This window comes from Cinclus cinclus, chromosome 14 (genome assembly GCF_963662255.1).
Source record: "Cinclus cinclus chromosome 14, bCinCin1.1, whole genome shotgun sequence".
Taxonomy (NCBI): domain Eukaryota; kingdom Metazoa; phylum Chordata; class Aves; order Passeriformes; family Cinclidae; genus Cinclus; species Cinclus cinclus.
In genome coordinates, this window is record NC_085059.1 from 1,823,127 (window position 1) to 1,845,114 (window position 21,988).

At 47.7% G+C, this 21,988-nt stretch overlaps 1 protein-coding gene across 4 annotated transcripts in view; it reads left to right on the forward strand.

Moving 5' to 3' along the window:
- The window catches only part of CTNNA1 (catenin alpha 1), a 100,218-nt gene extending 80,938 nt beyond the window's left edge, over positions 1-19,280 (forward strand). For 2 of the 4 annotated variants that reach the window (XM_062501853.1, XM_062501855.1), the window contains 7 exons: positions 4,431-4,631; positions 5,601-5,752; positions 8,254-8,364; positions 9,859-10,040; positions 10,778-10,883; positions 15,863-15,997; positions 18,683-19,280. In XM_062501853.1, the coding sequence (XP_062357837.1) occupies positions 4,431-4,631; positions 5,601-5,752; positions 8,254-8,364; positions 9,859-10,040; positions 10,778-10,883; positions 15,863-15,997; positions 18,683-18,970 (1,175 nt within the window). In that variant the 3' untranslated portion in view covers positions 18,971-19,280. The remainder of the gene's footprint in view (positions 1-4,430; positions 4,632-5,600; positions 5,753-8,253; positions 8,365-9,858; positions 10,041-10,777; positions 10,884-15,862; positions 15,998-18,682) is intronic. The other 2 variants (XM_062501854.1, XM_062501856.1) reach the window with 2 other exon arrangements.
- Positions 19,281-21,988: the final 2,708 nt, after the last annotated feature.

The window sequence follows — 21,988 nt, forward strand, 5'->3', positions numbered from 1 at the left end:
AGACCCACTATCAGCTCCTGTGACCTAAAAATAATGGGGGCATTTTTATTTCCACATCCTTTAATTGTGCTCTATTCAGAGGACATGGAGATATAACCATGTGAATTGTGTCTGCAGTAGTGTTCACAAATCACTGCAAACTGGGATTCTAATTTCTGTGGTGCAAGCAGGTCTGGGCATCTCAAGTGACCTAAAACCACCAGTTGTAAGGAGAGATTTCACAGGAGAATGTGTGCAGTCAGAACCAGGTGAACATAGTTAGAAAATGTAGATGAAAAATTAAGGTCCTGAATTCAGAGACCATGGGGTTTTTTTTAGTATGAAGAAAAGAAAAACCAAACAAAAATTGGGGAATGGCAGCTCTGCTCTGGGAGCTCTGCTCCTCAGCTCGTGCTTTGGGCCCAGTGTTGGGCTGCTCTCAAGAGCTCTGAGCTGCTTTTTAAGACTGAAGTCACCACAAGCATCACTCAGTAAAATCACTTTCCTTCCCTTGTGGCAGTCCAGGTTTAGCAGCACAAGATTGAAGTGAGTTGTGGGCAGGACAACCTGCCCCATCTTCTGCAGGGATGCAGGTTAGAACAGAGCTGGGATTTTTGGTTAAATAACCAAATCTGTTGCATGGCTGTGCTCTCAGGAGCTTGGCAGTAAGCAGAGAAGGTTTTTTCCTGGGGTGGGGGCAGGTTGACTCAGGAGAGTTCACCTCAAGTGAGTGCTCACCACCCAAAATGGAGCCAAGGAAATGTAGTTTGAGACAATTCCAGACATTCAAGTGCATTCAGTAATTATTTATATGTGTTTGTTATCAAAGAGATGGTAGGAAAATATTAAAGCAATAAATACTCCTTTAAATATTATTTGTTTGAACTTCGATAAATATTTTCCATATAAATGCCACGACTCCAGTTCATCTGCTAGAAGTCTGAACTTCTCTGTGGATAGAGTCGTGGTGGGTATGATTTATATCAAGTGCTTTTTGGGGTTATTAGGATGTTTGTATCAGTTACTAACTGGGATGTAAGCAGAATTGAAAGGAGTTCTTGTGAGTGCATGAGTGTGTGCATATATAAATATGTGTGTAAGCCATCCCACATCCCCACTGTGTGCTGTGCTGAAGTAAAGGCTTCACCATTCAGCTCATGCCACAGATTGTTTCAGTTATCCACAAGTAAAGGGATGCTGGGTTTAGGTAACAGCAGAACACCACAGGAGAAGGATCCTTCCGTGCACAGTGCTGCAGGTGAGCTTGCAGGTGACAGCATTTTCACAGGTACAGCAGCAGAAGGGCCCTGGTGAGCTGGGGGAGGCTCCCTGTCAGGACAGGGGACGGATGGATGGATGGATGGATGGATGGATGGATGGATGGATGGATGGATGGATGGAAGGATGGATGGATGGATGGATGGATGGAAGGAAGGAAGGAACCCTGTAGCCTTGAGATGTCTCTGTGCTTCCATCCATGCGTGATGTGCAGCTCAGGGAGCTCCAGCATCAGGGGTGCTATCTCATGAACAGTCCTTGACAGATTTTTCTCATTTAAGCTGGTGCTAGTTGTTCTTTGGACCATTTTAAAGTGCTGGCACCTCCACCATCCTGTGCAAAATTCACAGCTGAAGTGTGCTCTGTGTGAAGAGCCTCCTTCTTCTGCACTGTCACCTGTTTGCTTCATTTGGTGCTCCTGCTTGTACTAAAGATGGAGAAGAGGTTTTTTTCCCCTTCTCTCTCTTCATGCTGTTTGCAAACAGAATTCTGCCATGCACTTTGTCAGTCAGAGCTTCCCTGACTGCCCAGTCTTTGCCTGTTTCATTATTCCTCATTTCAAAGCTCTGCTGTACCTTCTGCAATTCTTATCCCTGTTATCAATGCCTTCCTGAAGCACTCTGGGTGTGTTGGTGTGCCCACTATCTCTGTTCTTCAGAGCAGTTGCTGATAGCACCATGTAATTGTCAAATTCAATGTTCTGAAATTACCTGGATCTCCTCTGAAACCCTCTTAAAAAACCATTCCATTTGCTGCCTTCTGTTCCTCTGCTACTGACAGAGGTTTGTGCCACAGATTGCCCATCTCAGTGGAACTGTTTTTTCTGAAGAGCCTCCGTGTGAACATTGCCAGGATGAGCCCTGTATTTTACAAGAGTGTGAGCTCCCCAGTGTTTGCTCCACGTGCTGCCTGTCCTGGCTCCTGCAGTGCCCCTTGGAGCAGAGGTTCAGCACAGAGATGGTTGTGAGCCCTTCCCCAGGAGGTGCAGCAGGGAAGCACAGTTGTATTTATCAATCTGTGCCTTCATCTCCCCACTGTTGCTCTTTGATTTTGATCTGGAGCCCTCAGAGTCCCTCACAGGCTGCTGGGGTTGTCTGGAAAATCATTGCTTAATCCCTTTAATGTGGGGGTAGGTGGAGGTGGAAGGTGTTTGGTGGGCGTGGATTGAGGCTTGACAGTCGTGGGTGACTTTTTATTCTGTAGCTTTTCACAGTTTAATGTATTTCCTTGTTTGGTCTAAAAACCATTCCTATGGAAAAAATACCTTTCCTTTTCCCTTGTTGCCCAACCCCACCATTTTCCCTGTAGCTGTTTGGGTGGGACAAGAAGCCTTTGCTGTTGCCTGTGCTGTGTTCTGTTGCTTTGGGATGTTTCTCCTGCTCAGCTCAGGGGGGTTTGGATGTGGGTTCTCCCCCAGCCTTCTCCCATCCCCAGAGGTGCTCTGTGTGCCAGTAGGATGGGGGGCACTGGGTGTATTTACAGCAGCTCAGCCCAGTGTCAGATCTTGGCTGTTATCATCCAGCTGGAGAGTATCAGCAGAGCAGATAGACCTGACAGTCCTGCACTTCCCTTTGCAAGCTGCCCTGTGGCTTATCTCCCTGTAGAAGGGCCTTTCTGGCCACTTCACATCTGCAGAAGGCATTAAATGATCAGCAGACATTTAAATATTCGCCTTCATTTTCTCCATGTCTTTTATTAAAGTTCAGATAATCCAGAGAGTCTTTTAAATGGTCTGTGGCTTAATTTATTCATTTAGGAATTGAAGCAATAAACAGTCTGTGTTTTGGCCTGGCGCCAAGGCATTTTTTGGGCTCTTGCAGCTCCCAGGGCTGTCTCTCCTTTAATTCCCCTGCGTGCTCACCATGGCTCCTGTGCCTGCTCACTGACTTGTCAAATCACTAATGAACCTGCTCTTGGTTCTCTCAGGGCCTCATCCTGCCCTCAGCTGAACCTGCTCAAGCTCAGTTGCTTCAGAGGGATTTCACAAGTGTCATTTTTGTCCAGGTTACGTACAGAAGTCTCGCAATATTGCACCTGGCTGTGTTAATTTTATGTAAATCAGGTGTAACTTCCCGCAGCAATTCTTTCAGGCAGTTCCTCCAGATCCTCTCCCAGCCAACACTGTGAGCTTCTCATCTCTACCAGCTCTTGCAAAATGGCTCTTTTAGTACCTGCAGAGGGAATAAAAGTCACTTGCATGGTTTGGCAGTGTAGAATGATTAAGTCAATGGTAATTAACGCTGGAAACTATTTTAAGTGACAGAGCAGAAATGTTTCCAAGTTGGTTTCTTACCAAGCAGCCCAAATGCTGGTGTTGGATGGTGATACTGAAACATTAGTCTTGGTACATTAAAGAGTTCTCTAACAGAGTTTGGAAGTGTCTAATAACAGCTTGGGAGATCTTTAGGGTAGGTCCCCCCAGATAAGGATCCCAGTTTCTTTAGGCATCTTCAGAAATCCCCTTAGAGGTTTTACCCATTTAGGGCTTCTTGGACTCGATGAATGGGGAAAATATCTCTTTACAAAACCAGAAAATGTGGATTTAAGAAGCTAATTGCAAACTCGGGTCTTGCCTACGTGTTTTTTGTTTGTTTTCTGAACAGTCAGTGAGTGCTGTGTGGCTGGAATGCTTTCCACATTATTCACTGCATACATTATGTGTCTCAGATGGGAATGGGCAACTGACAGTGTAATGTGCTGTGATGGAATGTGTGTGCCTGTAGGAAAACATTCTGGAAGAAGCTGGATATGTGCACCAAGTGTCTGTTGGAGTGTCGAGGGGAGTGGGGGTGGTGCTGGGGAGGTGCCCATCCCCTGCACTGCCAGGGGAGTGGTTTGCTGGTGTTTGAAATAAAGGCTGGGGCAGCCCAGGAATAAGGCAGGAATATGGAAAGAAACCAGAGGAGAACTCAGCAGAACTGAGCTTTCCTGTTGGTAAAATCGAGTACAAACAGGGGCAGGACATGTGGAGGCGAGTTGGTGGATGGGCTGATGTTTTTTTGACACCTCCTGTGAAAGGGCAGCTCTTTGCTGGTTGTAGTGACCTTCACGTTAACGCTTGACAGCATCTCCGTGGAGCTTCTGTAGAGCAGGTCCCACCCTGAGCAATTACCATGCTGGTGACGGTGACAGAAAAGACATCAGCAACTAAATCCTCCTTCTTTTACCTCCAGAGAATCACATTTTAGAAGATGTGAACAAATGTGTCATTGCTCTCCAAGAAAAGGATGTGGATGGCTTAGACCGCACGGCCGGAGCCATCCGGGGCCGCGCCGCCCGCGTCATCCACGTGGTCACCTCGGAGATGGACAACTATGAACCTGGAGTGTACACTGAGAAGGTGCTGGAAGCCACCAAGTTACTGTCCAACACAGGTAAGGGTCACTTAAACCCAGCAGCCCTGAGCTGCTGCTGCTCGGGAGCTTGTGGCCAGCTGGGTACCAGTGAAATCTGGTCAAGACTCAAATTGCTGCAGTGCAAATTAGTGGGAGTTGTTTGCAAAGTGAGAAGTGTGATTTTTGATGTGTTGGCTGTGCACGAGGTGTCCCTAAGTGTGCTTCTGTCATGGACTGGGCTGTGGAAAGTAAAAATGAGTCCCAGATGCGAGTGAAGGCTTGAAAGTTGTGCTGTGTTTATCTTGGAATGTTGCACCAGGTTCTGCAGCTGCTCAGGGTCCAGCAGAATAAATTTAGGGTAATAATTAGCGTAAATTTTGTGAAGCATCTTTACAGCTGCTGTAGGTTGCAGTGCCCTACACATAAACACCAAATCAGGATGTTCCCTGTGAACTGCTGCTGACATCCATAAGGGTAAGGGGTGATTCTGGCTGCTGCACTGCCAGCCACTCGTTGTTGGTTTTGCTTTAATTACTTTGATGAAGAATCAAGGGTGACACTGAAGAAACAGCAGACTCTAACTGGTTCTGGCATGTTCTTCCTGGGGCACCATGAGTCACTGAAATGCAGCAGTGCAACCTGCCCCCTTCCAGTGCCTCTTCCACTTCAGCTTCCTGATGGTAGCATGACTTTTTTTTCCAAGGAAAAAAAAAAGTAAAAAAAAAAAAGAAAAAAGTACATCTGCAGGGAACATCAAACAATATTTTGTCCCATAGTTTCTATGGGCTTCCCCAGGTGTTTTCTCCTTGTCCATTAGCAGGGTGTGATAAACCTTTCCCTCTCCAAGGGACAGCAGTGAAAGCAGAAAGGGAGCTGGATTAAAAGATCACCTCCTATAGCAAATGTGATTTCAGTGGAAGGAGGGCACAACTTCCAGGATAGTTAAGAGCAGGATGGGGAGCAGAGTGGCTGGGGTGGGACTGACCGGCTCTGTGCTCTGGGTTCAAGTCATGCCCCGATTCACGGAGCAAGTGGAAGCTGCGGTGGAAGCGCTGAGCTCCGACCCTGCCCAGCCCATGGATGAGAACGAGTTCATCGACGCCTCCCGCCTGGTGTACGACGGCATCAGGGACATCAGGAAAGCCGTGCTGATGATCCGGGTGAGCACGGTCCCCCCAAAATCTCTCCTGCCTCTCCTGAGCTGCTGGGATAATGGGGAGCAGGCAGATTTTCATTTAGCTCCTGTTAACATTCCGAGTGTTAAAAGGTGTTAGTAGCACTTGAGCAGGAGTTTGAATTGAGATTCATTAAGCAGATCTGAGCATCGATGATGGCCCGAGTTGTGATGCTAAATACCCTTCACGAATCTTTTGTAATCTCATGGTAGTGCCTGGCATCAGTGACCTTTCAGTTAACAACAGCAAATTAATTTGGAACTATAGATGCTTGTTGATGCTTTGAGAGCTTAGAAATAAAACCTAATGGCTCTTCATTAAGTAAATTTTGATAATTAATGTTAGTTAGTCAAAAGGAAGCTGAGATGAGTTTGGTCTGTAGTTCCTAGAGCATGTAATTTGTTAATTGGCTAACCTGGGTAAACAGGGGCAGCTCACCAAGGCTTTGACTCCTGTGTGCTTGCAGTGGGTGTGACTTGGAAGCCCTAAAATTTCTGGTAGGCCAGACACAGAAGGGTGCAGTTGGTTGAAGGGGTGCAGAAAAGGAAGTTCTGGTTGAAGCTGATCTATGGACCTGTTTCTTGGATCTTACTGGGGCAAAAATGGGCAGGAGCCAGACATAGCAAAGATAAAATAGGGGTTTTATTCCTTTTTTCTTCTTTTCCTTGTATTCCTTTGACTCTGAGAAACTGCCCTGGTCTTCCAGAGTGGTGACCATGGCAGGTGCAGCTTGGTGGTCAGTAAATCAAGAACAATATGTGATTACCCATTGCAATGGCATCTTCCATGTCTGCTGCTTAAAGCAAAGGATCAGATGAGAAACCAGGGGAAAAGCTGACAGCCACATCTGTGCTCCCCATGGAATTTTTTTCAGACCAGCTCAGGATTTGTAGCCAGTAGTAGATGAAGATATCAGTGCCTTGCTGCTGTGCAGGCAAACAGATGTGATTCCCCCCTGCTGAAACCCTTGTTATGTTATTCAGCACAGGGAGCTCTGCTGCCAGTCCCAGTGGGCAGCAATTACCCAGGCTGGCAGTGCCAGGTTTGTCCCTGGCCACACAGCAGCCACCTAGAAAGAATTCAAAATATTAGCACTTGTCGTCCTGAGAGTTTATTTTGGGAAAAAAGAGCCATCCAAATGGGGATTCCAGGGCTTGGTGTAACCCTGCTCCCAGGGGCTCATTCACTTCAGCACTGTCCAGGGGTTCTTGCTCTTCACAGGGACCAGCAGGAAAAGCCACTGCCACACCTCATTTCTGTGTTTGTGCAGGGTATTTTCAAAACTACCATCTCACTGTAATTATATTTATTGAATTTAAGCTCTTCCCCCCCCCTCCCTGATGCCCAGGCTCATCACCCCAGAGAAATTTCTGCCCTTGGTGCACTGGAAGGGCAGAGTTACACTTCGTGTGTCCCTGGGCTTTGGGAAGAGGAGAGTCCCAGACAGAATCATGTACAGCAGAACTGTTCTCTTCATGTTTTTTCATTTTTTAAAAAATATTGATACACTGAACTACTTCTCAGTGTGTGTGTCCCTCTGTGGATTTTGTGGAGGAGGCTGGAATACCCAAAATTTTGATTGTCACCCAACTCACCTTTGCTTTTTGGCAATTATTTTGCATGTCCATCTCTGTTTTCACTGTATCACAAAGTGTCTGTGGTGGAAGACAAATAGTAGGAAATTCAAATCATAGGAGGAAAAAATCTGAAGAACAGGGACTTTATTTGCATCTTATCTGTTAATCACAATTTATTGTATTTATCAGTGAAGCTCTTTGCTGACCCAGCTCTGGAGAGTCGTCATGAAGTGGCACTTTAGCAAAGATGTAGTATTTTGACAAACATGCTGTTTAAACTTGATAGGCTTTATAAAAAGTTTGCCAGCTACAGACTGGCAGTAGCAAAAATAAATCCTAGGCAAGCAGGAACTAGGTCAAATGTGTTTAGCCTACAGCATAAAAGCTGGCCCTTACTAGTTGAAATTTTTCAGCTTCTCCGGAGGGATGAGGATAAATTTTGATATATTTTATCTGTTGTTAATTTAGTCAATGCTTTGATTCATAATTGTGCTGAAGACACTGTCTGTGCTTCTGAACCAGCCCTTAGAGCTGTGTGTAATTCCAGCTCCAGAATCTCGAGTGAGGCTTTTACATTTAATCAACTTGCAAAAGCACTGTTCATTTTGCAAGAACTTCTTTTCTGTCTTTCAGATGCTGAGTGCATTAATGTCCTGACAAATCTCAGCTGTTTAGTTACTGCTGTGTGATTCTGGGGATCCCTATGGTGTTTAACAGGAGCAGTCAAGCACATAAAATCACACGTGTTCAGAGCTGGATACAGTCCCTGTATTTACCTTTTTGTTGAAAACATGGAATAATTTTTACCTCTGCTGATTTCCATTCTCTCTGCTTGAAAAACAATATTCTTGCTGATTTTCAGAGCCATGAAATCTGTAGTTTGACTCTGCCTGAATGCTTTTTCCTCAGACTCCTGAAGAGTTGGATGATTCTGACTTTGAGACCGAGGATTTCGATGTCCGAAGCAGAACCAGTATCCAGACTGAGGATGATCAGCTCATTGCTGGGCAGAGTGCAAGGGTAAGGCACAAAAAAAGTCTGACCTTGCCTTCAAGGAGCACTTCAGCTCGATTTGAAAGCCCAGGTGAAATTTGGGGGGGTGGTGGCTGGATCAGAAGAGTGGCATTGCTTGTTTCCAGCATTTTCTGTTTCCGGCATTCTTCTGAAAAGGAGGTTGAGTGAAATGCAGTTGGTCTGATGGATGTGAGAAACATCTGTGGTTTTATTTGGGTATTCTTAAAGGTCAAAATCCTTTTAGTACCAATAAACTACATATCACAGACATTGCAGTTGGGTGAGCTTTTGCAGGGAGGTACAGGGCACATCACTCCATTGGATTAATGTTATTTCCAACAGATTAACATTAATTTCATGAGCAAAAAAATCTTCCCAAAATGTCTCCTCAAACATGTGCTGGTGTGTGTTTGGTCACTGAGCATTTATCAAGACAACATTGAAAGGAACTCAGAAATGAAATCATTTCAACCCACTGCATTTCCTGTGGCTCAAAAATGAAAGCATTGATAGGCAATATATAATCATTAAGAGGTGAAACCCTAAAATCAGTGCACTGAAGGAAAAGCAGCCTTACCTATTGCTTTTATTTGACATGGCCCCTCTGGATCGATAACAATTTACACTCTTGGGAAAGTGCCATGGCAGATTTTTTTTTTTTTTTTTTTTTTTTTTTTTTTTTTTTTTTTTTTTTTGGTGGAAGTTCTTCCTGCCAGGGAAGAAGTAGCCAGACCTTATTTATCAAACTTCTGCCACATTGGCTGGGGAATTCCACTAACTGGGAGGATTTTTATGCTCCCCTCTCTTGCACAAGCACTTTCTGTGCCTGGACCCTCACCCGTTTCTATTTAAATGCAGACATTGCTCATTTACCCCTTAGCACAGCTGCTGCCAGAAGATCTTTAGTACCAAAGGCTCATTTTTGCCTTCTCCTGGAGGTGTCTGTGTTCCCAGTATTTATGAAGGCAAGGCCATGGAGTCTTACACAGGCTGTAAACCCAGTCTGAGAGATTTTATTTGGGAGTAAGCACATACTCTCTATTTTCACTTACTCTTTCCTCAGCAGGCATGTTTCAAATGAGCACAGCTAGCTTTTTGCAGGGAAGAGACTGGTAATATTTCTTATTATCCTCAATACCCAAGTGGAACTTAATTATAAAACGTTGACATTTTCTAGAAAAGACAAGTCCTCCTTCTTCATGCAGTTTTATTTTGAGGGATGGTAATATGTGGCAAATTTGTTTGGAGTCTTAACAGCTTTATCATGCAAAGGCCCATATTTTAAGTGTCAACTTGTCTTTCTGGGCACTTTTTCTTCAAAAAAAGAGTATAAACTTTGATTCAAAATGGAAGCAAATGGCTCTGTAAAGCCTCTAGGTAGAGGATTGCTATTAAAGTTTTATCCCCCATCTACATGACTGAAATTGGTTATTAGTGAAATGTTCCAAAAAGCCTCTACAAGGCAGCAGGAGGCCATGTGAGAAAACTCTTCTCTTGCAGGCTATCATGGCTCAGCTCCCTCAGGAGCAGAAAGCCAAGATTGCTGAGCAGGTCGCCAGCTTCCAGGAGGAGAAGAGTAAATTGGATGCTGAGGTGTCAAAGTGGGATGACAGTGGCAATGACATCATTGTCCTGGCCAAACAGATGTGTATGATTATGATGGAAATGACAGACTTCACCAGGTGAGCCTTTGGAATTTGTGCCCGCTCCGAGCTGCCTGGGCTGCTGAACTTTCAGTGAGACACGCTGCAAATTCTCCTAAGAATCTCACTTCTTACCATTTCCCTTAAATGGTTAAATGTTCCAGGTGCTTATGAACTGGGGAGATGCATTATTGTGCAGTGGTTGGGTGGTAATAACTGCTTAAATTGATCTACAGATACACAGCAGTTATTGCCTGTCTTTCTTTCTTAAGGGTGATTCTTGTCCCCAGGAATATATAAATATATGTATATATATTTGCTCAGTTCTTTGCAGCATTAAATTCTATGGGCTTCTCAATATTGCCATACTGCAGAAATAGTTCCTAGTGCAGTTATTTGCAGAGGAAAGAGAGGATATTTGATGCCTTTTGAAATTAATTTACCAGATTTTATATAACACTGTTTTTTAAACTTCGTGTTCCATTCCATAAAAATTGCAAATCCGTCTTCTAAAATGTTACCTCTTATCATCATTAAGCTGCTCAAAGCAGTAAAATTTAAGATGTTTTTATTCCTAGATTTAAGCTAAATGTGGGGAAGAGCTGAAGGGGGGTAGCTCTGGAAAATGAAGGTGCTGTAATGGCTGCTCCTGCCTTTTGCTGCCCTTTGGGTGTGGAGTCACTGCCAGCGCTGTGTGGAACAGAATGAGAAAAGGACACAGAATTCACTGCTCTGGTTTTCTGGTGCTAGGGGGGAACCTGTGATCTGTTTTGCAGGGGCAAAGGTCCACTGAAGAACACATCAGATGTGATCAGTGCAGCCAAGAAGATTGCAGAGGCTGGGTCCAGGATGGACAAGCTGGGCAGGACCATTGCTGACCACGTAAGTCACATGCTATGAGCAAGAGCAGCTCTTTCAGTGCTGCAGCCATGATGGACACATGAGAATGTGTTTGCTTTTGGGATGTTTTAACTGATTTCCCAGATCTGCTGCTAGAAAATTCTGTGTGTGCAGTGACACAGCAGCTCCTTGGCTGGATTCAGGCTCCTGGCATCCTGTGCCAGCCCTGCCTGAGCTCACGTAGAGCCAGGGCAGTGCCAGTGCTGAGCAGGACCCAGGCTGGGCTGGGGCACACCCAGAGCCCTCCTGGTGCTTCCCAAGGCACAGACTGCAGGGACAGCACCTGCACAATGGCACCTGGCCCTATTGCACAACCTTTAATATTGGGTTTGAGGCAGCTTTTTAGGATGAACAATTTTCAGGTGCCCCACAGACTGAGTGGGAGGGTGTCAGAACTCTCTGGGGGTTTTTTCACTGGCCAGTCAGAGCTGATGAACACTTGGAGAAAGGCCTGCAGTGACCTGAGTGTGGCTGTTCTGTCCCAGTGTTTGGAAGGAATTCTTACAGGATGGAGCATGGCCAGCTCAGGGATTTATTTATGCAATGCCTGTCCTGGACCACTTAGAAACTGGGCCAAGCAAGAGCACCTTTGGCCTCAGTCCACACCCAAATAGCAGGGAAACATCAACATTGGTAATAATATTCCACCTTCAAGAGAAACTCTGAAATGCAGGGAGGTGAAGTCTGAGATCATGGATTAAACTTTGTTTTCTCCAGTTGTCTCTTGCTTTCCAGGCTTTCTCAGGATGGAAATTGGTACTGCAAAGTTTTAACTGAACCAGTGTCACGTTGAAAGTAAATTCTTGCAGTGCAGGACTCTCTCTTAATGTTGCATTCAGAGGTGCTTGTCTACACCCTCCTTTATTAATGATGCAGTGAGAAATGTTCAATGGGGAGATAAATTTGAGAAGTGTTTTTTCAAATGGCTCTCCTTGCTACAGCACTTTGACAGCCTTGTTCCTGCAAGAACCAGGTGTGCTGCTGATGTAGGTAAATGAAGCAAGGAGCAGTTTATGTTCAGGGTCTCAGGGGAGCTTGGGCTGAAGGCTTACAATGCTTTTTTTTTTGTTTTAATTCACATGTTTTATGCAAAGTTGGTATATGATTTTCTGTACTGAGTCATTTCAAAATACAAAAGAAAACTACTTTTAGCAGCAGTAAGGTCCTTAAAAATGTAACAGATTAAGCACATGTTTGAAGATAAATATGAGCAGCCCTGTACAGTTAGTCATTTTGACAAGAATATAGCTTTTTTTCCTGACTCCATACTCTGCTAATACTTTAAGCCTGCATATTTCATTAGGTGTGTTTCCATACTCTTTAGAAGCTTGTTAATGTGGAGCAGTGTGACAGCTACAGAGCAGGAACAGCTCTGGGAACTGGTGCTGCTGTCCTGTGTGCTGGCTGGGTGGAACCAGAGCTGTGACCCCCTCTGCCATCAGCTCTGCCACCAGGCACTTGTGCAGCACATTGCTCTGAAACTCCAAGAGCTGCTATCCCAGGAATTCCCTGGCTCTTGGGAAGAGTCCTGCAGGTTCTCCTGAGGTTTCCATCCCTCATCCAAGCAGCTGCTGCTTGCTGGGAGCAGGGGAATATGAAGCAGTTCTGAGCACAACACAGATGACAATGATTTGCAGCAAGACAAGGGTTCTCTCTATTATTTATTTCTCCAGTGTTGAAACACCTACAAAGCCAAAGGAAATTTCTGTTCCTTTCCTTCCATAGCACTGGGAGGCCAAGGTTACATCATCAGTTCTGATCACTGAGTTACATCAGTTCTGATCATTGAGTTACATCAGTTCTGATCATCCATTTACATTTTTGGGCATTCCTGGTGCAACAGGGCCCATTCCCAAAGGGAGAAGCAGTGGAAGGAAGAAGCTCTGGGGTTGCTGGCTCTCTCCTGCAGCCACTGGGGATGGACTGTGTCCATCAGCACACACCACCAGGGCTTTGCTGTCTTCCCCTGTCCCTTTGCTCTGCAGAAAGAGACAAAAGGGTGATTCTCCTTCTCTGCAGGCTCAGCTGGGGCAGCAGGATGTGGGGGGTGTTTGCTGTGTCCAGGATAGAGCCTGGATTTGACCTGGATCACCAGCTTAGCTTTTGCCAGTCACCTTCCCTGAGTGTGTGGCACAGCTCAGTTTGGGGGGTTTGGGAGGGGGGGGTGTCTCCCAGCACCTTCATTTCCATCTACACTGCTGTCCCTGCTGGGCTGTGCTGTGGGGATCCTCCCATGGCAGCTCTGCAGATGAGGGTTGTAGCTGTGGGTTAATCCAATAATGTCATCACTCTTATCAGCGTTCAAATCGTTGCCTTTTGGGTTTTTTGATTTTTTTTTTTATCCGTGTGCTCCTGCCTAGGAAAGGACAGGGCTCCTGCAGGTACCTACAGTGCCTTTTGTTGATGCTCTTTTTTATCTCATGTTACATCTCCATTTAAAGCTCATCTGTCTTTGAGCTGAGTCCTCGATCCTGCCTGCAGAAATAGCACACACAGGAGAGGAAGTGGGTTTCCATCTCACACCTTATTGATGTGCACAGCCCAGCAATGATTCCCGTTCCACAAAGGTCTTGCTGCTTTCCTCATCTCTTGGTGATGGTGCAGCAGCCTCCTGCCTTGAGAGCCTTTCCTTGTAGGGTTTCACAGCCCCACAGAGCAGCTGGAATTGTTGAGCCATCCCCTTGATGTGCTGTGCTGGGCATTTGTCAGCCCTCAAGCCCTCACTGCTGTGCTACTCACTCGCTGTGGTAGATGAGCTCTTTGGGAGATGGAGAGCAATTTCCAGAATGGTAATTTGAGCTTTTCATTAGCTCCTTGGCCAGGGCTATTTGTGGACTTGCTCTAAAACATCTTACACTGCTGACTAATATTGATTATGTTAAAAAATTAACCTGCAAGTTTTGCTGCTTCGTTAGGCAGGGCTTCACTGCACTGATGGAAGCCACATGCCCTCGTTGAGAGTTGCGATTACTTTGGGTGTTCCATCATGTTTCTTGGGACTGGGAAGGTGGTTTTATGTTTGTTGGTGGGGTCAGACTCCCACAAAGCCATGCAGATCTCCCACTGCAGTGCCCCTGTGTGTGAGAGAGCTCTGTGTGCACATCACTGCAGCTCCTGAGTTACCTCTGCTCAGCACAGAGACCTCTTTGCCTTACAAAAGGCACTTGTTCTGGGCCTGGAAAAAACCAAATGTATGTGTTTGCTGCACTCACCTTCACAGGTGAGGGAAATGCCTGTTCTGGCAGATCAGGTGTCAGGTGCTGTTGGGAAGGAAATGCTCTGTGTGAGTGGGACCCTGTTTGCACATCCCTGTGTGTGCACCACCGTCTGCTCCTCTGTTACACAAAAAGTTTCTGCTTCCATCCCCTAGCTAAAGAGAGAAGGTCTGCAAGGAGAATCAGGGCTCAGAGCCTGCTGCTCAAAGACAGGAGATTTTTACCTTGCCCTCAAAGGGGAGGAGAGGCTCCATGGCAGTGCAACAACCCTCAGCTGGAGTGAAGCATGAAGTAATGGAGGGGTGCCATGTCAAGCCATGTCCATTCTGAACCTTCATCAGATAGTCCATTGCACAGGATCAGGGTCTTAGGTGAAATGGGATTTTGCTGTGAACAGGGGTGTGTGAAAAAGAGCTCTTAAATCACTCTGGATGGGGTGCAGCTGTCTGGAAGGCTGGAGATCCCTGCAGGGTGTGTCTGTAGTCCTGTCCCTGGGTAATACCAGGTGAATTCCACTGCTACAGCTGAAATAATGCTGGGCATGGCACAGCCTGCCTTGGAGTAGAAAATAAGGATTGGTGGGAGTCTGATGGTGGTTTTGTCCAGGAGGTCTGTGGATGCTGGGTGGGAAGATACGATGATGAGTGGCCATTTCCCAGGAACAAAGAGCAGGAGCTCTCTGTGGGGTACAAGTGATGTTTCTCTGGGGCTCAGAGCAGGGCTGTGACCCAGTGAGATGTAAATCACATGGATGTGAAGCTGTAGGTGTTGTGGGGTGCTCCTGCTGCTGGCACCCCATTGCTGCTGCTCCTAAAGGGGCTGCAGGGCTGGTGTGGGCAGCAGAACCTTTCCAAAGCCTTTGTGTCTGTCTGGGCTGTGGCTGTTCCTCAGCTGGGCTCCCCTCTGCTCTGAAATCCAGCCTGAGTCTGGCTCATTCAGGGCTCTATTCTTCAGTTCTGTCCCAGAAAATGCCACCTCTCCAAACTGCACAGAGGGACTCCTGCAGAGCCTTTTGTGCAAAACTGGAAAAGCTAACTTTCTCTTACGGATGAGTGCTGCAGCAAGCACCTTAAAAATGTCATTTTGTGCCTGGTGAGGAACCTGCTTTCCCCACTGCTACAAAACGGGAGCAGAAGTCAGGAAAATCTCTGTTTGCTGCATGTCATTGAGTCACTGCTGGCTTTATCATTGTCGAGCTGGGAATACTGAGGATTGAGGATTTGAGGGAGGAATTGGTAGCATCTGCTAGTTAGAGATCTAGTCAGACCATTGCTTCTGTGTCCTGTGCAGTACAGGAAGGACTTTTCACAGCTGACCGACCTGCTCTGGGGAGGGTGAATAGTCCTTCTCTTCCTCTTCCTCCTCCCTGGGAGGGCTGCTGAAGGGCAGCTGGAAGGAAGGGAACCTGTCCAGTGCTGCCCCTGCCCATAGCTCCTGAGTTCAGGTGCCTTTCCTGCTGCTCAGCTGTCTGAAAGTGAGCACTGGGCAGGGAGGGCAGTGCTCTGCCAGCCCACCCCTGCCGCAGGGGAGGTGCCCAGTCTGTGGGTCTGTGAGTCTGGGTCTGGCTCTGTGATTCTGGCTCTGGCTGTGGCTCTGTGGCTCTGGCTGTGGCTCTGTAGCTCTGGCTATGTGGCTGTGGCTCTCTGGCTCTGTGGCTCTGGCTCTGTGGCTCTGGCTGTGGCTCTGTGGGTCCTGCCCCTGCCCAGCTGGGTGCTGCAGAGCAGACGTGTCCTGTGTCCCCTGCAGTGCCCGGACTCAGCGTGCAAGCAGGACCTGCTGGCGTACCTGCAGCGCATCGCGCTCTACTGCCACCAGCTCAACATCTGCAGCAAGGTGAAGGCTGAGGTGCAGAACCTGGGCGGGGAGCTCGTCGTCTCTGGGGTACGTATGGCACAGCCCTGCCTGCCCCAGGCAGCTTTGATCCCACAGGGAATGGAAATTCCGAGCCGAGCTTTGTGTTGAACACCACGGAATGCAGACAGGAGATGCTGGAGCGTGCAGAGTTTGTGTTGCTGCCTCGTTGTTCTGGGGAGGAACTCTTGCTGGGAAAATACAGACTTGACATTTCCTTACTCAACAATGTTTGTAGACACATTCACTTCACCTCTGTGCAATCTGTTTTCCAGACTGCTTTTCACCCTTAGTGAGGTTAAATCACTTCATCAGCACAGCTAAACCTGCCCCACGTCTCTGCACAGCCTTGGAACATGCTGGGGTCCTGGAGTGCTCCAGAGATGTTAATATTTCAGGATGGCTGTGCCCTGAAGAGTGCAGGGATTCTTAGTGGCTGCTCTGGTTTCTGACAGCTGGAAGCTGCCCCAGGCCAGCTTGCTTCCTTATTCCAGCCATTACTTTGCAAATAATTTTTTTACTGTAGTTCATGAAATGCTTCCTCCTAAGAGGATTCTGTATGACAGATTTTTGGGGGGAGGGAAGTGGAGCTAAATTCTTAATTTCTTCTGGCATACTCTTCCTTGCCCTGCACAGGCACGTTTGGTCACTGGTGCTTTTGCCCAGCCATGTCAGGACTAAGGAAGGAGGTTGGAAGAAGGGACAGAACTGGCTGATAGTCCAGAATTGCTCCCTGAATCCTGATCAGCAAAGGGAAAAAACTCCCCACATTCTGCTATTTTGATACCACAGAATCACAGAACAGTTTGGGTTGGAAGGGACCCAAAAGCTCAGCCTGGCCTTGGACACTGCCAGGGATCCAGGGGCAGCCACAGCTTCTCTGGGAATCCTGTGCCACTGCCATTTTCCAGTGAAATCCTGTTTGCTATTTCAATTGCTTAAACTTAGTAGAACAGATTTCCCCCAAAAACCAGGGAGAACTGTGGAAGGAGAGCTTTGGGGCAGCAACAGCAATAGATATCCCTTCATGAGCTAAGCCCATCTGGGGAGGATGGGGCTGTGCTGCCCCTCCTACTGCTGCCACCCTCCCTGCTCCCTTTCCAGCCCCCTGAGCAGCTCCAGGGGCTGTGCTGGGATGTGCTGCTCTTCATGTCCTGGGAGCCGGGAGGCTGAAGCTGTCAAAGCAGGAGGTGTGTTACTGTGCAGCAAAACTTACTCCAGGGCTTCAGTGCAGTTAGTCAGTGCCTCCAGGATTTACATCCCCTCTGCCATAAATTAGTGATGGAACCTCCTGGCATCTGTAGTTTGATCTCCTGCTTTGGTCCCTTCCCCTCGTGCCTGTTCACTGGGGCTCAGGGTTGACAGCAGCAGTGTTAAGCTCAACGAGATAATCAGATGAAGACCTCAGCCAGAGCAGAGGCATCACCTCTCTGAAAGGAAAATTCTGTCCAGTGCTGATGCCCTGCCTGTGCAGCAGAGAGCAGAGCCAGGACCCAGGAGGACAGAGCTGGCACCTTCTGAGTCTGACACTTCATTGAGAAAATCGCCTCCCTGCCCTTCTGGTTTAATGATTGTTCCTGCTGGGAGGGCTCTGGAAACACTCCAGGGCAGGGGCTCCAGCCTCAGGAGGAGGAGGAGGGCAGAGCACAGGGGATTGCCAGGGGATCTCAGGTGCCATGGTGGCACCTGGGGCACAGTGGGGTAGAAGGGAGGGGACACTGCCCCAGGAAAGTCACCAGAGCCAAACCCTGCCCTGAGCCAAACCCTGCCCTGATCCAAACCCTGTCCCGAGCCAAACCCTGCCCAGAGCCAAACCCTGTCCCGAGCCAAACCCTGCCCAGAACCAAACCCTGTCCCGAGCCAAACCCTGCCCTCAGCCAAACCCTGCCCCGAGCCAAACCCTGCCCCGAGCCAAACCTTGCCCAGAACCAAACCCTGCCCTCAGCCAAACCCTGCCCTCAGCCAAACCCTGTCCAGAACCAAACCCTGCCCTCAGCCAAACCCTGTCCTGAGCCAAACCCTGCCTAGAACCAAACCTTGCCCTCCACCAAACCCTGTCCTGAGCTAAACACGCCTTGGATCAAACCCCTGTCCCAGCCCATTTGGCCCTGACAAGCTGGGCATCCCACCCAGAGCAGGACACTGGCCCCTGGGGGAAGGGTGTCCCAGCTGAGGTCACCACAGTGCTCCTGCCTCTCTCCTCCACCCAGCCTTGGTCTCAGCTCTTTGTCCTCTCTGTGCCCTACAGCTTTGACATATTCATGTTTTTCCTTGTTTTGGTGCTCCTGTAAATCAGGAGTCAACTGGGAAAGAGCTCTATGCCTGGCTGGTGATGCAGTTGCGTTCCTTCCTTCCCAGTACAACTTAGTATTCTAGGGCGATTCAAATATTTATTATCGGTGATTAAGATATTAGTAGAGATTAATTAATTCCATTAGAGAATAAGCAACTGTTAAAGCTTAGTCACAAAAGCAAAGGGCAGAATACAAATGGTTCCCATTGCCATTGATACGGAAAATGCAGACAGGGGGCAAACACTGCACAAGTCAGGTTTGTCACCACTGAGCATCCAAAGGAAAATTCTGCCTCAAACCAGGAGCCTCAGGTTTCAAAGGAAAAACACAGATGAGTTTTCAAGTGGTTTTACCCACAGGGCCGTGGTGTTCTCAGTGTGTTTGGGGGTTCTATGGCGTGTAACTGTGTGTCCCTTGGCAGGTGGACAGTGCCATGTCCCTGATCCAGGCAGCCAAGAACCTGATGAACGCCGTGGTGCAGACGGTCAAGGCTTCCTACGTGGCATCCACCAAGTACCAGAAGTCCCAGGGCATGGCCTCCCTCAACCTCCCGGCCGTCTCCTGGAAGATGAAGGCTCCAGAGAAGAAACCCCTGGTCAAGAGGGAGAAACAGGACGAGACCCAGACAAAAATCAAGAGGGCATCCCAGAAGAAGCACGTGAACCCTGTGCAGGCCCTCAGCGAGTTCAAGGCCATGGAGAGTATCTAGAGGAGAGCTCTGGCTCAGGGGTGTTTTTCTCTAGCCCACTACTGCTACTTCCAGAACTGTACTTTTAATACCCTAAGGATTTTTGCAAAAAATTGCTATTCCTCCAAATGTATTTACTTAATATAATTTTGGTAACTTTGTTTAGATTACCTGGGGAGATACTCAGATTTCTAAGTCCTATCAGTATATCTTCAGCCTGCAGAAGTGTGGTAATTTAGATGGCTTTTAGGTTACAGGGGTGGATTTCTAGTTGAAAACTTTTTTATAATCTTGCTTTAAATGAAATATCCTATAACCAAAGAGGATTTTACAGTAACACTAATGGTTAACACTAATACTGGATCATGCTACTCAGAGACTCAGTTTATCATGGTGATCAAGAGAGAAAAATTAGATTTTTTTTTTTTTGCTCAAAAAAATTTAATGAAAATATTGTGTGTGATAGTGGGGGTGGAGAGGGAGCAAGCTCAGAGGAGTTTGAAATTGCAGCAGGCTGTTTGAGCACAACTGGAAAACAGCTGGAAAAACGCTCCAGCCGTGTCTGGGCTGGGCTTTGCTGGGGATGGTGTTTGGAGCTGGGCTGGGCTTGCCCTGGGGCTGTGATGCTGCTTTTCCCGGTGCTCCCGGCACTGCTCCCTGCCAGGGGCTGCCCTGCCCGCGGAGCTCCCGAGCCCCATCCCTGCGGAAACCTCCGGGTGTGGGCGGCCGATCCTTCCTTCTGCGTGCGACGGACGGGAATTGTAATGCCTGGTTACAAATTACTAATGTATTTTGCTGCGGGACACTAATAAAGTTGCTTTTCCCAGCTGGTGCATTGTGATGCTGTGAATGGAGCGGTCCAAGCCCGCCCCTCGCCCCCCCCCTCTTCACCATTCAGATGCAAATCAGCTTTGTGCTCATTCCTCATAATTGCTCTGCATCCCGCCTTGGGCTTCCAGAGGCACCCAGGAAATCGTGTTTGCTCAGGCTGCAATTTAGACTGTACATTATTTGTGATAACTATAGCTACAAGGTATAATTTCGCTGTCTTATTTAAATTTTATGAATTTCAGTGTGTTCCACACGTCCCAGTCAAGTCGGGTGCAGGGAAGCGGTGCTGGTTCCTGTGGAGCTGGAAAAGCCTGGGCTGAGCTCAGTGTCTAAAGTGCAGCTCCATTGGAGAGCTGAGCCTTGGCACTGACATGTTGTAATTTTATTTATCTCAATCTGCTCATAATTTACTGTATTAAGGTTATTGTTGTCATGTTACTGTAATGCTGATCGGAATTAAGCTAAATAGTTTTTGAGTTATTTTTGCCAAATGTATTGTGTTTTCAAGCATTTTAGCCTCTTGAGTACGGCTATTAAAAATGGAATTATAGGCTATTTTCATACACTTTAACATGTAAACAGGCTCGGAGAGAGAGCTGTGCTTCACTGCCATTTGGGGGTTAACAGGCTGTAGTTCTTCTTTTGGAGATAATTATTAACAGAATTTATACAGTATGTTTTTTTTTTTTTCCCGTCCTGGTATTGTCTTAAAGGTGACATTCCCTGGGTTGTTTAGGGACTACATCCAGTGCCTCTCCCCAATACAATCTATTAATGAGCTTTAACAAACAACATATATGAAGATGTATGGGCGAATTTACACATATTTAGCTTTCAAATAGATGTTAGTTTAATTTATGCTACGAACATTGAGCATCAAGAAATTAAAATGTGGTTCCCCTGGTGAGAGCTTCAGCCCCAGGGGGTGCAGGAGCAGCAGGAACACGATGGGGTAATGAGGCCAAAAAACCTCAACTCACACTTCTCGTGTACCCCAGAACTGCTCTTCTGGGAATTGTGTTTGGGGCAGAGAAGGACATCGAGGTGAATCATTATTGGTGTGACATTAATTGCTCCATTCAGGAGTGCAGCAGCAGCGGTGGAGGGGAGAAAATTCCTGTACCCTTAGAAAAAGGGGATTTTGTGTCATGGAAGGGCCATGCCAGCACTTGGGGACATGGCGGTGACAGCGGGGGTCCTGGGGCAGGGCAGTTCCTCATCCCAGAGTGAATCCAGCCCCACTCCTGGCACCTCGGGGCTGTTCTGCACCAGCCCCAGACCCAGGTGGGGCAGGAGTTCAGGAACCCCCAAGCTCTGATCCAGCCCTGCCAGAACATTCCAGCTGTGGCAAGGAATTCCAGCTGTGCCAGGGAATTCCAGCCCTGCCAGGCGATTCCAGCTGTGCCAAGGCATTCCAGCTGTGCCAGGGAATTCCAGTGGTGCCAGGGAATTGCAACCATGCCAGGGAATTCCAGCTGTGCCAGGGAATTCCAGCCTTTCAGGGAATTCCAGCTGTGCCCGGACTCCCAGCCCTGACAGGGAATTCCAGCTGTGCCAGGGAATTACAGCCCTGCTGGAGCAGTGTCTCAGCGAGGGGCTCCGGCCGCCAGCGAAGCCGTGACTTTATTAGAGAGCCAATTGAAGAGAATTACAGTAATTACTGCTCTGTGTAATTAAGCGCTGGGGAAGGGCTGGTGCCGTCGCTGTCGCTGCCGGAGGACGATGCTGGGCTCCGGGAGAGCTCCGGGGGTGCTTCAGCCCCCACCAAACCCAACCAAACCTCACTTTCCCCATTCCCAGCCCTCCCTGGGCACGGGGGACCCGCGGTGGCTTTGGGCAGGGAAGGGCTCTGGGATTTCCCTGCCACCTTTCCTCAGGGCTGCTCCCCAGGCACTGCCTGGAACACGCCAGAGTTCCACTTGCTGGAGGGCTTTGGGGGTTTTTGCAGTGATTTGAAGAGACTTTTGAAGAGGGTTTTTCTTGCAGTGCAGTGGGACAGCAGCTCTGCTGAGGCCTTGCCAGAGCCCAGCAGACCTGGCAGTGCAGGGATCTCAGGAAGATGAACCCATTATCTTCTAAAGTGTATTAGTGAAACTACATTAAATCCTCAGGAGATAAGTCTTATTCCAGATTTCAAGTGCTCTTAATTCAATTCCGCGGTGAATGGAGCCACGTTGAATTGATGCTGCTTTAATTGTGTGTGAAGTT